The sequence below is a fragment of the Notechis scutatus genome, chromosome Z, assembly GCF_049901735.1.
Source record: "Notechis scutatus isolate UNSWTSFEM ecotype Mainland chromosome Z, rNotScu1.2, whole genome shotgun sequence".
Lineage (NCBI taxonomy): Eukaryota > Metazoa > Chordata > Lepidosauria > Squamata > Elapidae > Notechis > Notechis scutatus.
Window position 1 is genome coordinate 42,382,798 of NC_142025.1, and position 12,766 is coordinate 42,395,563.

The 12,766-nt window shown below is 35.4% G+C and overlaps 1 protein-coding gene across 3 annotated transcripts in view; it reads right to left on the minus strand.

Moving 5' to 3' along the window:
* Window positions 1–12,273, minus strand: part of SDHAF3 (succinate dehydrogenase complex assembly factor 3) — a 37,479-nt gene extending 25,206 nt beyond the window's left edge. Inside the window, exons 1-3 of one of the 3 annotated variants that reach the window (XM_087948206.1) lie at window positions 12,094–12,273; window positions 10,759–10,844; window positions 7,191–7,430 (exon numbers count right to left, since the gene is read on the minus strand). In XM_087948206.1, coding sequence (XP_087804332.1) covers window positions 7,191–7,373 — 183 coding nt within the window. In that variant the 5' untranslated portion in view covers window positions 7,374–7,430; window positions 10,759–10,844; window positions 12,094–12,273. Of the gene's footprint in view, window positions 1–7,190; window positions 7,431–8,263; window positions 8,479–10,758; window positions 10,845–12,093 lie in introns of those variants that run through there. The other 2 variants (XM_087948207.1, XM_026675658.2) reach the window with 2 other exon arrangements.
* Window positions 12,274–12,766: the final 493 nt, after the last annotated feature.

Consider the following 12,766-nt stretch of genomic DNA (forward strand, 5'->3'; position numbering starts at 1 on the left):
GATTTAGATGGGATTTTGACAGGTGCTGATGAAAAAGTGATTAAAAAACTATATAGTTATTTGTTGGAAATTAAATTAGAGGAAGAACAAGTCAAAGAAGCAATGATTGTTTGGGGGAAAAACTTTGGATATGGGATTGATTTAGAAAAATGGCAAAAATTGTGGTCTCAAAATTATAAAATGACAATGTCAGTAGCATATAAAGAAAATTTGTATAAGATGTTTTACAGGTGGCATTTTCCCCCGACAAGAATAGCAAGAATGTTCAAGAATAAATCCGAAAAGTGTTGGAAATGTCATCAGATCCCTGGCTCATATTACCATATGTGGTGGACTTGTGAGGAGGCCAGGAAATACTGGACTAGAATTCGCATATGGTTGGAAGAAATGACAAAAAAACATATAGATTTGAAACCAGAGATTTTTCTATTGGGAATCTTACCTGATACATTTAATAAAAACTTAAAGTATTTGATTGTAAATGTGTTAACAGCGGCTAGGATTGTATTTGCTAGAAATTGGAAGAGTGAGAAAATACCATTAGAGGAAGAAATTATTAAGAAAATACTGGAATGTGCTGAAATGAGTAGATTGACATTTGAAATTAGAGAACAAGAAGATAAACAATTCTATGAAGTTTGGGGTCTTTTTTATCAATGGTTAGATAAAACAATATAATAATAGAATATATATATATATTGGTTTTGATAATATTTTTAGAATATTATATTAAGATAGATTTGGTATGATTTTACGATTTGTTATAAATTAACTAAATTATAGTTATCTCGCTCAAGCATGAATTAGTTAAATTATAGTCAAATGATTGTTTAATAAGGATATTAGGATATATAATTGTTGATTGATAATATGAGTTATTATGTAACATAATTATTATGATGACTATGAAATAGATGCACAAAAAGGAGTGATAAACCAACCGATACACTGTCTGTAAATTTATGAAGAATGACGATGTTCTTATGTTATGTTTTATGTTTTATGTGTTTTTATTTGTTGTTAAAACCAATAAAACTTTTATAAAAAAAAAAAAAAAATTAAGGAAGAATTAGAGATATTTTTTAAATTTAATAAAAAACAAGATACCTTGTTGCAAATTCTTTGGGACACAGTGTAGGTGTACCTAAGGGGTATATCGATAGCCTATACAGCCAACAGAAATAAAGAAAAGTGGAAGAAACAAAACTTGTTAATAAAAAGATTAAAAGATTTAGAAGATAGATTAATGAAAGCCCCAGGGGACGAACAAATTAAAAATGACTTGATATTACTTAAACATGAATTGAATATATTAGACCAGGAAGATTTAATAAAGACAATGCTATACACAAAACAAAATTACTTTGAATATGCAAACAAACCCGGAAGATGGTTAGCGTATAAATTGAAAAAAGTAAACCAAAAAAGAATTATATACTAATTGCAAGATAATAATGGGATATTAGAGACAGAATTGGAGAAAAAGAAAACAATTGCAAGAGACTATTTCGAGAATTTATATAACCAAGAAGAAATAGATGTAAACAAATTAGAGGAATATTTGAAAGAAAGCACATTACAGCCATTAACGGAGGATAAAAGGGAGATATTAAATAAGGAAATAACTTTAGATGAGTTAAAAGAAGCAATTAAAAGACAAAAAAGTAATAAAACTCCAGGCCCAGATGGGTTGCCAAGCGAATTATACAAAGAGATTGGAGAACTACTAGAAAATTTGTTCCTAGATATTTGCAACGAGGTATTATTAGAGGCAAGAGTCCCAGAATCATGGAAGGAGGCCCATATTACATTGATCCCTAAAGAGGGTGCAGATGCTATCCAGGTAAAAAATTACAGACCAATATCTCTTTTAAACACAGATTACAAATTTTTTATGAGTGTGATGGCAGAAAGACTGAAGCTAATTCTTAATGAAAGAATTCACCCTGACCAGAATGGATTTATTCCCATGAGACAGATTAGAAATAATACAAGAATGATAACTGATATATTAGAATACTATGAAACACACCCAGGAAGCCAAGTTGTTCTTGTCTTCCTGGATGCACAAAAGGCATTTGACAATCTAAACTGGGAATTTATGAAACGCCAGATAAACTTGATGAAATTCAGGGATAACTTCGCAAAGATGTTAGATTCGATTTATTTAACTCAGAAAGCAAGGCTAATGATAAATGGAGAATTTACCAATCCTTTTGAAATAAAAAGGGATGTCAGGCAGGGATGCCCATTGTCGCCTCTGCTTTTTATTACAATATTAGAAAAATTACTGGACAGAATTAGAATGAATGAAGAAATTAAAGGTACTAAGATTAAAAGACAAGAATATAAACTACATGCATTTGCTGATGATGTGGTCGTTATTATAGAGGATCCAATAGAGTCAGGACCAACGTTATTAAAAGAAATTGATAAATTCAGTAAACTAGCTGGGCTGAAAATCAACAAGGAAAAACCAAAATGTTAGTTAAAAATATAACAAATAATAAACAAAAAGAACTAGAAGAAATAATGGGACTACAAATTGTCAATAAGATTAAATATTTAGGTATATGGTTAAGACCCAAAACAATAACTTTGAAAGAAGACAATTATGTTAAATTATTACAACAAATAGGAAGAGATATGGAGATATGGAGCAAATTGCAGATTTCTTTACTAGGCAGAATTGTCACAGTTAAAATGCATATTCTACCCAAATTGCTCTATTTATTCCAAACGATCCCTATATTATTGGATAAATCATTTTTCAAAGAATTAGATAAAATTACTATGAAATTCATTTGGGCAGCCAAGAAGTCAAGAATTAAGAAAATTTATTTACAAGACAATAAAAGCAGAGGCGGCTTTGGTCTCCCTGCCTGGGAGACCTATTATAAAGCAGCAATGTTAATGTGGATAAAGGATTGGATTAAATTGGAAAACAAAAGAATTCTAACATTAGAAGGATACGGCTTACAAATAGGGTGACATGCCTTCTTGTGGAACCCGAGTAGTAAAAATCACTCATACTTTCAGAGACATACTTTACACAAATCTTTGATAAAAACCTGGTGTGATATTAGGAAAAACCATTACATGGAAGTTCCGTTATGGTTGTCAACAATGGAGGCAATGTTCCACCCTAATACAATGGACATCAGTAAAAAGCTCAAATATCACCAAATTTTAGACAAAGAAGGAAAGCTCAAATCAACCCAAGAATTAGAAAACCAAAAAATAATGACTGATCGTTGGTCCTATTTCCAAATAGCAATAAGATATGAGAAAGATTTGTCCGGTTTCACCAGGCTTCGGAGGCGGCAGGGTTTCGCGATCTCTGTGATCCCCGCCGCGCTAGCCGTTCTTGGTTCCTCCGACCCAGACGGGTCTGGAGGATAAGGTTGCCCCATAGAGGCAACTGAAGACAGGAGGATCCGGACAGGGGTTGGGGTGTTCGCAGACCCTTCCCCACCCGGTACAACCTCCTTTTCTCAAGTCGGTCCAGCGGCGGTCAGCAATGGCCGCCACAAAGAAGCCAGCAGCCGGACAAGATCGTGCTGGAGGAAGAAGGAGAAAGTTTTGAAGCGAAAGTTTTTTTGGCTGAACTGGGACTAGAAGATACATTTAATACCCTGAAATCTAAGATTTGGGGGTTTTTTTGAAAGATACTTTGTTTCCAGAAGAGATTTGCAAGCGGCAAGTGAAAGTGTTTAAAGTGAAAGTTTACTCTCCTTCCACATGGAATTAATAAATGAATACTGAAAATCCTACTATTTTACAAAAGGTAAAAATTTAAAGCTTCTTGTTATAAATGGGAAGGGAGAGGACAAAAGGAAAACTTATATTAAGATTTTGTTGAAGGAGATGCCTGGAAGATTTTGGAGATTGGAGGTTACTGTAATAAGAATTTAAAATACAGATTGGCTTTTTTTTTTCTCCCTTTGCAACTGAGATATTAACCCAGGAAGAAGGGAAGAACTTTGTGCTTTGTTTGGATTGTTTGATGACTTTGGGACTTTGGGAATTGTTTTAAGCTTGGAAATATCTTTGGCTGTTTTAAGAAGAAGAAGAAGAAGAAGAAGAAGAAGAAAGAGGATTTACAATGACTTTATCTGCTGATGAACTGAGAGAGGAATATGGCAAAATAAAGAAAAACGATGTGGGAGAAATTTTTTGCTTTTTAGAAATGGCGCTTGCTACTTATCAGCAAATACAACAACTGATGGAAGAAGAAGAAGAAGAAGAAGCCATCTTTAACGAACCCACAGAGTTGATTAAGAAAGGAAGGAGAAAGAGAGGGGGAAAAAGGATATAAGACTTAAAAAAATATCTAAGAAAGTGAAAAATAAGATGCAAAATCAATACAAGGCTAGAAAGCAAAAGGAAAGAGAAATACAACAGAGAGGGGAAGTTAAGGGGGGTAAAAAGACCAGATGGGATAAGACAGGGAGGAAGAAGTGGGAAAAAGGCCACAAGGGTATGAAACAAGATGCGAAAAAGAAATTGTTTTTCAGGGACAAAGGGTAATATAATTTTGTTTTAAAAGGATTCTGCAAGGTACATAAGATAGTATTGTAGTATTTGTATTAGAAATAGAAAATTATAATTTTATAAGACTTGAGTAAAGACTAAAATATTAAAGGTTTAATAATGGTAGAATTTAAGATTTAATAAAATATTAAAAGGAAGGTTTAAAATACTTAGTTTAAATATAGATTTTAATTGACTATTGTGTGGATGTTAGTATGAATATATTATTGTAATATTTGTTTTTGAAATAGATAATTGGAATGTTATGAGATTTAATGTTTAATTATATATTTAATTATGTTATGGATTTACTATTTTCTTTTTGTAAGTAGTATGTACTAAGCAGAATCAGATAGGGAACTTGGTGTTACCTTAAATGTTAATTTAGAGGTGCGATGGAAAGGCATCATACTTTGATTTGTGATTTCAGGAGAAATTCTTTTATTTTATTATGGGGAATGAGATAAATAGACAATTGGAAAAGAATGGACAAAGGATAGAAATATAATGATTTAAATTAAGATAATAAACAAAATAGAATTAAGAAGAGTGGAAAGCGGGGAGAAGTTATAAAGAAGACACAGAATGGTAATTAAGATAGGTAATGGCATATAAGATGAATATGAATTTAATTGAAGTCCATACAAAGAGAGGTAATCCGGGGCCAAGCTACTTTTTGAAAAAGAAGTTTTACTTTATGTGTTTTGTGTGTGTATGTTTATCTGAGATTTAATAAAACCTTGGAGGAAAGCGGGAGGAGAATAATTGCAAACAAGACAGAGGGAAATATGAATAGGATGACTAAATTTAAAGAGAAGAAATGAGAGTGTTAAAAGATATTTAAGTAGAAATGGGATATATTAAAATCACACTGTATAAAATAATGTATTATCTGCCTTGTAAAAATTGACAAGGGAAAGAGGTTTAATGTCTACAAGCTTTATGTTTTGTTTGTCTCTAAAAATTAATAAAATTTGTTTCAAAAAAAAAAGATATGAGAAAGATTTAAAAGAATTTGGAATAGAATCAAAAAGCACTAAATTTGATAAGATACTTTTGTGCCCAGATAAAAATATGATATCTAAATTATATAATTATCTATTGGAATATGAATTAGCTGAAGAAATTGTGAAAGGACCAATGATAGCGTGGACAAGAAATTTTGGCCATAATATAGACTTAGAAGACTGGGAAGAAATCTGGCAGAGAAATCTTACAATAACTAAATCTGTGTCTTATAAAGACAACTTATATAAAATGATATATAGATGGCATCTTGCACCCTCCAGATTAGCAAAAATATACCCAACATCCAATCCAACTTGTTGGAAATGCAAAGGGAATCATGGAACCTACTTCCATCTCTGATGGACATGCCCAGTGGTCAAAAATTTTTGGATTAGAATTGAAACTTGGTTAGAAGAAATTGTCCAGGGTGGATTGGAGTGGTAACCTAGATTGTATCTTCTGGGTATCATTAAGGAAGGTCATCCCTCCAAAATAAAATATTTGATTATCCATATCCTAACAGTGGCACGTATTTCACTGTCTCAATTTTGGAATCGCCTAATATACCACCAATACAATTTATTATTTTAAAAAAATGTGAATGTGCAGAAATGGAAAAACTCACATTAAAATTAAAAGGAAAAGAAGAGGTGGAATTTTACTCAATCTGGAATAGGTGGTACGGTTGGCTAGAATGTAAAAAAAATGAAAAGGGGAATCAAGGGGGGAAAACAAATTTATGAAACAGATTATGATACATACAATAACAAACAGAAATTGTTAATGCAAGACTTAGACTCCCTCGTCCTTTAAACAATTAATAAAAGGAATTCACCGGTAAAAATAAATAAGTATAATCCAACAATAAATATTAATAGCAGAACATTATGTTTGATAGAACACAAATAATAGAGAACCTATAGGAAGCAAGAAATAACTGCCACATAATATAATCTAGGAAATATTTAACTCACTGTCAAATGTATCAAAGAAAAGCTTAATTAGTTTTAGCACAGAGATTATTGTGACATTTGTCTGTATGAATCTTTGTCGTTTGAGTTTGTATATTTGTATATTTTAACTTTTTCTATTTAATAAAGTTTATTTGAAAATTTTAAAAAAACCTGAGCGTCTTTAATCCTTGGGCTATTGCCCCCTTGTCCTAATTGTCAAAAAAAAAATGAAGCTGGTGCCCTGCAATATACATTATTTATGGAACAAGTAAAACACATTATTCTGATTTAAGATTACCAGAAAGACTGCACAGTAAGATAAAGTCCAAATTTTATTTGGATAAAGGACCACATTTAAACTTAAGTAAAATATAAAAAGATGTACTAAAAGTCCAAATATCCAAAATAAATAAGGTGGTAAGCTTAGGAGAAAAACTGCATCATCTGATTTCTTTTTATGTTAAATTTCCTTAAAATTATTTTAATTATTAAATACAAGTAGCATGTTTACTTGCTGAACACTTAACAATTTTCTACTGATGTCATATTAAGCATTTCAATTCAACAGCAACATTTTAAGGAGGTCAGGGGTAACTGGGAGAATTGCAGATGGCCTTTGGGGTGCAAATGATAAAGGCTCAACACCAAAACCAAAATTAAAGCAAGGTAACTCCAAGTGAAGAAGAAATCACTTGCCTCCCATTCCTGTAGGAAGTGCTGGGCCTCCTGAAGACTGATGGATTTGTGTCGCCTGAATTCATCTTTCACATATTGATCTCCCAGTGCTTTCAGTTCCAGGGGCAATACACGGTGAAGCTGAAGGATCTTTTTGTACAGTGTCCTTACTTGCGACACATGATGACACACACTGCCTGGCATAATGTTCAAGAAAGAGCACTGGATTATCTTCTGTTTCTACTAGCTTCAGTATTCGTTCTAGGGAAGCAAAATAAAAATAAGTAAGACAGATAGATGCGTTATGTAGCCACTTGGTTAAATACTACTACAATGCTTGCAATGGGTGTAAAATAGATACACAAGGGGGAGGGGATATGTATGGGACTTTGAAAATGTTTTCCACACACAAAATCTCTGTAATCGATGCAAACAAAAAGAAGGGAATATTCAAAAAAACCAGTATCACATTCAGCCTCTGAAACTTTTGAGTTTGGCCTCTCCATTTGTTGGAAAATTATCACTAAACTGTAATTCTTCAAGTGATGGGAAGGAAAAAAACCAGTGTGTGTGTGTGTGTGTGTGTGTATGTAATAATCAAATTATCATCTATTTTCATACAAATAAATAGGAAAAGAAATTAAAACATAATAAGATAAGAAAAAGTTAAGATAATTAATATCAACACCACACACTTTTCCTTGTTCATGCTATTTTCTCTTTCAGGTCTATATGCTTCATTGCATCAAACATTTGTTGCAAATCTACCCAATACATTGTCTGCATATAAAAATATACATACATACATTCATGTAATGAATACTTCCCTAATTTCATCACAAACATTCTTCATATTTTTTATCCATAAATGTCTTAAATAGTGAATAGAACATTACGTTTTGTTGTCCTAGTCCCTACTGAACAATTCACTTAGCATTCCTTTATTCACAATGCATGCATGCTTTACTTTCATCATATACCACACTTGCTACACTTAGAAACCATCCTATTGTATTTCATATTCATACAAAACATGTAATCAGTCAAGTCCATGTACTTTATCATATGCATTCTCTAAATCAGTGGTCCGCAACCTTTTTAGCTCCATGGTCTGGCAGAAGGGCAGAGGTGATGTCAGTGGCGGGAGGTGGGGTTGGTTTTACATGCAACTTAAATCCCGTGCATGCGTTAATGAAGCTTCATGTGCTCGCCCGCAGTTTGCATGGCCCAATTCCCAATGGGCCTGAGACGTACCCCTGCTTTAAATTATAAAACTTTTCTTCTCATGTTCTTATATTTCTTAGATTTCCTGCTAAGACAAAAGTCTAATCTATAAACTCCCTGTCTGGCAAAACTTGCACTACACTTCTCAAATTTTGCTTAATGTCAACATAGAGGCAGTCTACTAAATATGACAAATTGATCTAAAATGCAACATTGTTGGAAAGATACAGAAATGCTTTCCAAACTTAGGCCTTCTAGATGTGTCAGAATTTTGTTGAGAATTTTCAGTCAGCATGATGGAAGATCTATATAAAGAAATGAAGATATATGTCTATTATGCTGCAATGATACAAGGTTAAGAATTCAGTCATGTTTTTCCAGTTCTAGGAACATTCAAGATGCCCAAATTTGAATACTGGAGCTACCAGAGAAGTACAATCAGATGGCAATAGAGTGAAACATCAGCTAAGTTACTAGCTGTTGCTCAGTAAATTGGCCAATCTCATTCAGTTTGGGTGAATATGCTTTTGTATTTCATGGTTAATGTTCCATTAACATTTTGAATGTTTACAGCTAGCATTTTCAAGCGAGAGAGTAGCTTGGATTGTTACAAATACTATTATATTACTGATGTTTAAAACAACTAAGTTTTGGTGTGAAATACGACAACATTTAAAATAGTACTTTAGTTTTACTATGTATCTACTATTAAGTTCTATTCATGAGGATCAAGTCTGAGTTAGAGAATAATTAAAGGAATCCTTAGGGACCCTAAATGTCAATAAAGCATTTATCTGCTGAATTAGGACATCAAACTGAGGGGGGAAGGAAGGGGGGGGAGGAGGAGAAATAATATATTGTTGAACATATAAGATCTGACATTACCTTTAACAGTATCTAGAGTAGCCATAGGATTGTATTCAATAATTTTTTGAATGATTAAAAAAAAATGTTTTGCATTAGGAACACATATACTACTTTCATGACTGTTCATATTAGAATAGCTTAGTACAATGATTCCCAAATTATAACCTGCAACACTTCTGGTGTAAGATAGACATTTTTATTTCTCTGTTTTCCATTTTTCTCCTTTCTTTTCTTTTCCTTTTTATTATTAACTTTAAGGATTTATTAAATTTATTTTCCACCCATTTCGCTGTGGGGCTACTAAGAGCAGCTTACAACAATAAGATGGGGAATAAATGATAAAAAATGTAGACATCACAATAGCAAAGGAATATAGAAATGCAAATAAACAATGGAAACATAGTTAATATGATTTTTTTCAAAAAGTTTAATTTATTTTGGTATTTTGTCTATATTTTGTATTTTTCTAAAATAAAATAATTTCTACAGTTTAAGAGTGGGCTAACGAAGAGAACTTCCAGATCAGATCTCATTGACTACACTGCACAGGATGGAATTCTTATGAGAGTGTTTTGACCTTATAGGTCGAACATCTTTGTTTTCCAACTTCTTCCAGCCTTTCTAATCAGTAAAAAAAAGACAGAACTTGGGAGTACTGTTCATCTAGAAAAGGGATATCAAACTCAATTTTATTGAGGGCCGCATCATGGTTGTGTTTGATCTTGGGGGGACGGGGTAGGTGTGGCTGGGGTAAACGTGTCCAACTCGATGTCACTTGTGTTGAGGGTACCTGTGGTGACCCGAGCACTCTACCAGGTAAACGGGCTCCCAAGCTCTGTTTTTGGCTGTGATGGCTTCCTGCAATCCTCTGTCAGCAAAAATAGAGCTTGCACACGGCCATCCCAAGCTCTGTTTTCACTGGCAGAGGGTTGCAGGAGGCCATCGCAGTCAAAAACAGAGTTCAGGAGCCTGTTTTCACCGGCAGACGCACCGTGGGCTGATCCTTCACTGTTTCCAGGGTGACCCTGCAGGCCAGATCTAAGCACCCCACAGGCTGGATCCAGCTCCCAGGCCTTGAGTTTGACACCTCCTGATCTAGAAGCATTCCTTTATACACTAAAGTACAAACAGTCCTCCTCTTATGACCACAATTGATCCTAAAATTTCTGTTGCTAAGTAAGGCAGTTGTTGAGTTTTGCCCCACTTTATAACCTTTTTGCACTGTTATTAAGAGAATCACTGTGGTGGGTAGGTTAATTATGCAGTCATTAAGCAAATAGATACTGGCTTTCCCTGTTGCCTTTGCTTGTCAGAAGCTAGCTGGGAAGATTACAAATGATGATCACATGATCCCAGAAGAGTGCAGCTGTCATAAACACATACCAGTTGCCAAGTGTGATCACATTATCATGAGGAGAAAACCAGTAATGTCACTTTTTTCAGTGCTTTTATAACTTTGAATGGTCACTAAACAAATGGTTGTTAAGTCAAGGATTACCTGTAAACTGTGATTTCTAGTTCTTGAATAAACTGGCTGAGAGCATACAACATCCTAATCACCATTCCCAATGGCTGGGTTTACTCCTACAGTAACCAAGGAAACCACATTATGACTTCAGGATAATATGACTCAGGCCAACAGTGAAGTATTTGGCATCTGCAAGTTGCATTGATCTCATTGATATTCATATCTGAACTGAAATGAGTAATCTATGTATGGTGGCCAGAGTTTCATAGCCCTTTCTTTCTCATACACACAAATACACATATACAGATACATACACATCCATCGATCCATTCATCCCATCCATTCATCTATCCATTCACACATATGCATAAATATTGATGGGGAAGATTCCTGAGAGTTCTGGACAGCCAAAAAAAAAAAATAAACAAATAGATCATAGAACAAATCAATCCAGAATTCTCATCCCAGGAGCAAATGTTCAGAAACAGGTTATTTTACAAATAATAGGAAGACCCAGCTCTTTGGAAAAGATCCCAATGCTGTGAAAAGTAGAAACAGGAAAAGAACATCAACAGCAAGGTGGATGGATTCAGTTACAATGGTGAGGGGTGCACCATTGGGAAACTTGAAAGAACATGTTAGGGACACGTTGGCATGGAGAAAATCAATCTATTTGGTCACTAGGATTATAAATCTACTTGGTGGCACATAATCACATATAGACACAGAATCACACACAAATAAGCGCACCATAAGCATAAGCGCACCAACGTGCCTACCGTCCCTGTCCTATTGTTTCTCTTATTCTTTTATTTTTCTTATATGTACCCATTTCATGTATTCACAACTATGTATACACTTATACTTATTATCTTGTAAACAATTGGCAAATCAAATAAATAAATAAATAAATACACAGAAAGAGAGAGCGAGTATCTACCTATCTCTACCTACCCCTAACTCTATCTATCTACCTATGTATCTGTGTGCCTGTCTGTCTGTCTACCTATGTCTATATCTATCGATCTATATCTATCGATCTATGTCTGTCTATATCTATTTTCCTATCTACCTACCCACCTATGTGTGTGTGTATCTATCTCTTTATCTAACGATCTATGTCTATCTACCTATATACTTATGTGTGTCTGTTTATCTATCTAAGTATCTACCTATGTGTGTGTGTGTCAGTCTATCTCTCTCTCTCTCTCTCTCTCTGCCTACCTATATGTCACCTCGCTATTGCGGAACGCGTGTCCCCAAGGCCTCATCGGCCCCATCAAACTCTGTCCGGAGAGGTTCACTGCTCGTTGCCCAGGCGACAAGGGGAGGGGGAGGGTTCTACAGAGAGACGCGCTGCTCTACCTGACGTTGCGACCGAAAAAATGCCATGCGACTCCCGGAGCGTCCCCTAGTCTCCGCCCGGTTAAAGGGGGAGGGGTTGTTCAGAATGGAGGAGACGGTGGCCGCCAGGCAACAAATCGCGGAACGCTGGACGTCGGCGGGTTTAGTCCGGAGCACCGGAAGACCGCGCCGCGCTGCGGCCTAAGCTGCTCTCTCCTTCCTTTGGGGCTCCGTGCTTGGGAAAACAAGTAGATGGGCGAGGCTATTTCTCCGGGTTAGCGGCTCGTCCTCGCGAAAAAGCTAAGCCTGCCGAGAAAATAAGCTGCGGAGGGGAAACGCGCGTTTCCTTATTCGCCCAAGAGGGCAAGGGTCGGCCCACCGTCTCTTGGCCCGGGTCCACGTCCTCCGATATGCCTTCCCTTCAAGGCCTTGAGAAAACCTACACCGCGTGAGCATGACACGCGCACTCTTACACGCGGGGTTGTTAGCTCAGACCTCTGTTAAGCTCTCAGAATAGATGGTAACGCCATGGAAAAGTTAAACTCCGTGTTAAAGGCCGCTGATTGTTTGGAGGAGCATCTCTGCGTCTGCATCCCGACCCTCAAGTGATGGGGCAATATCTGTGACCAAAGAGCCAAGCCCCGCAGAGGAGGAGATGAGCAAATACTCACCTGGAAGCTGGTGGGGGGCAAAT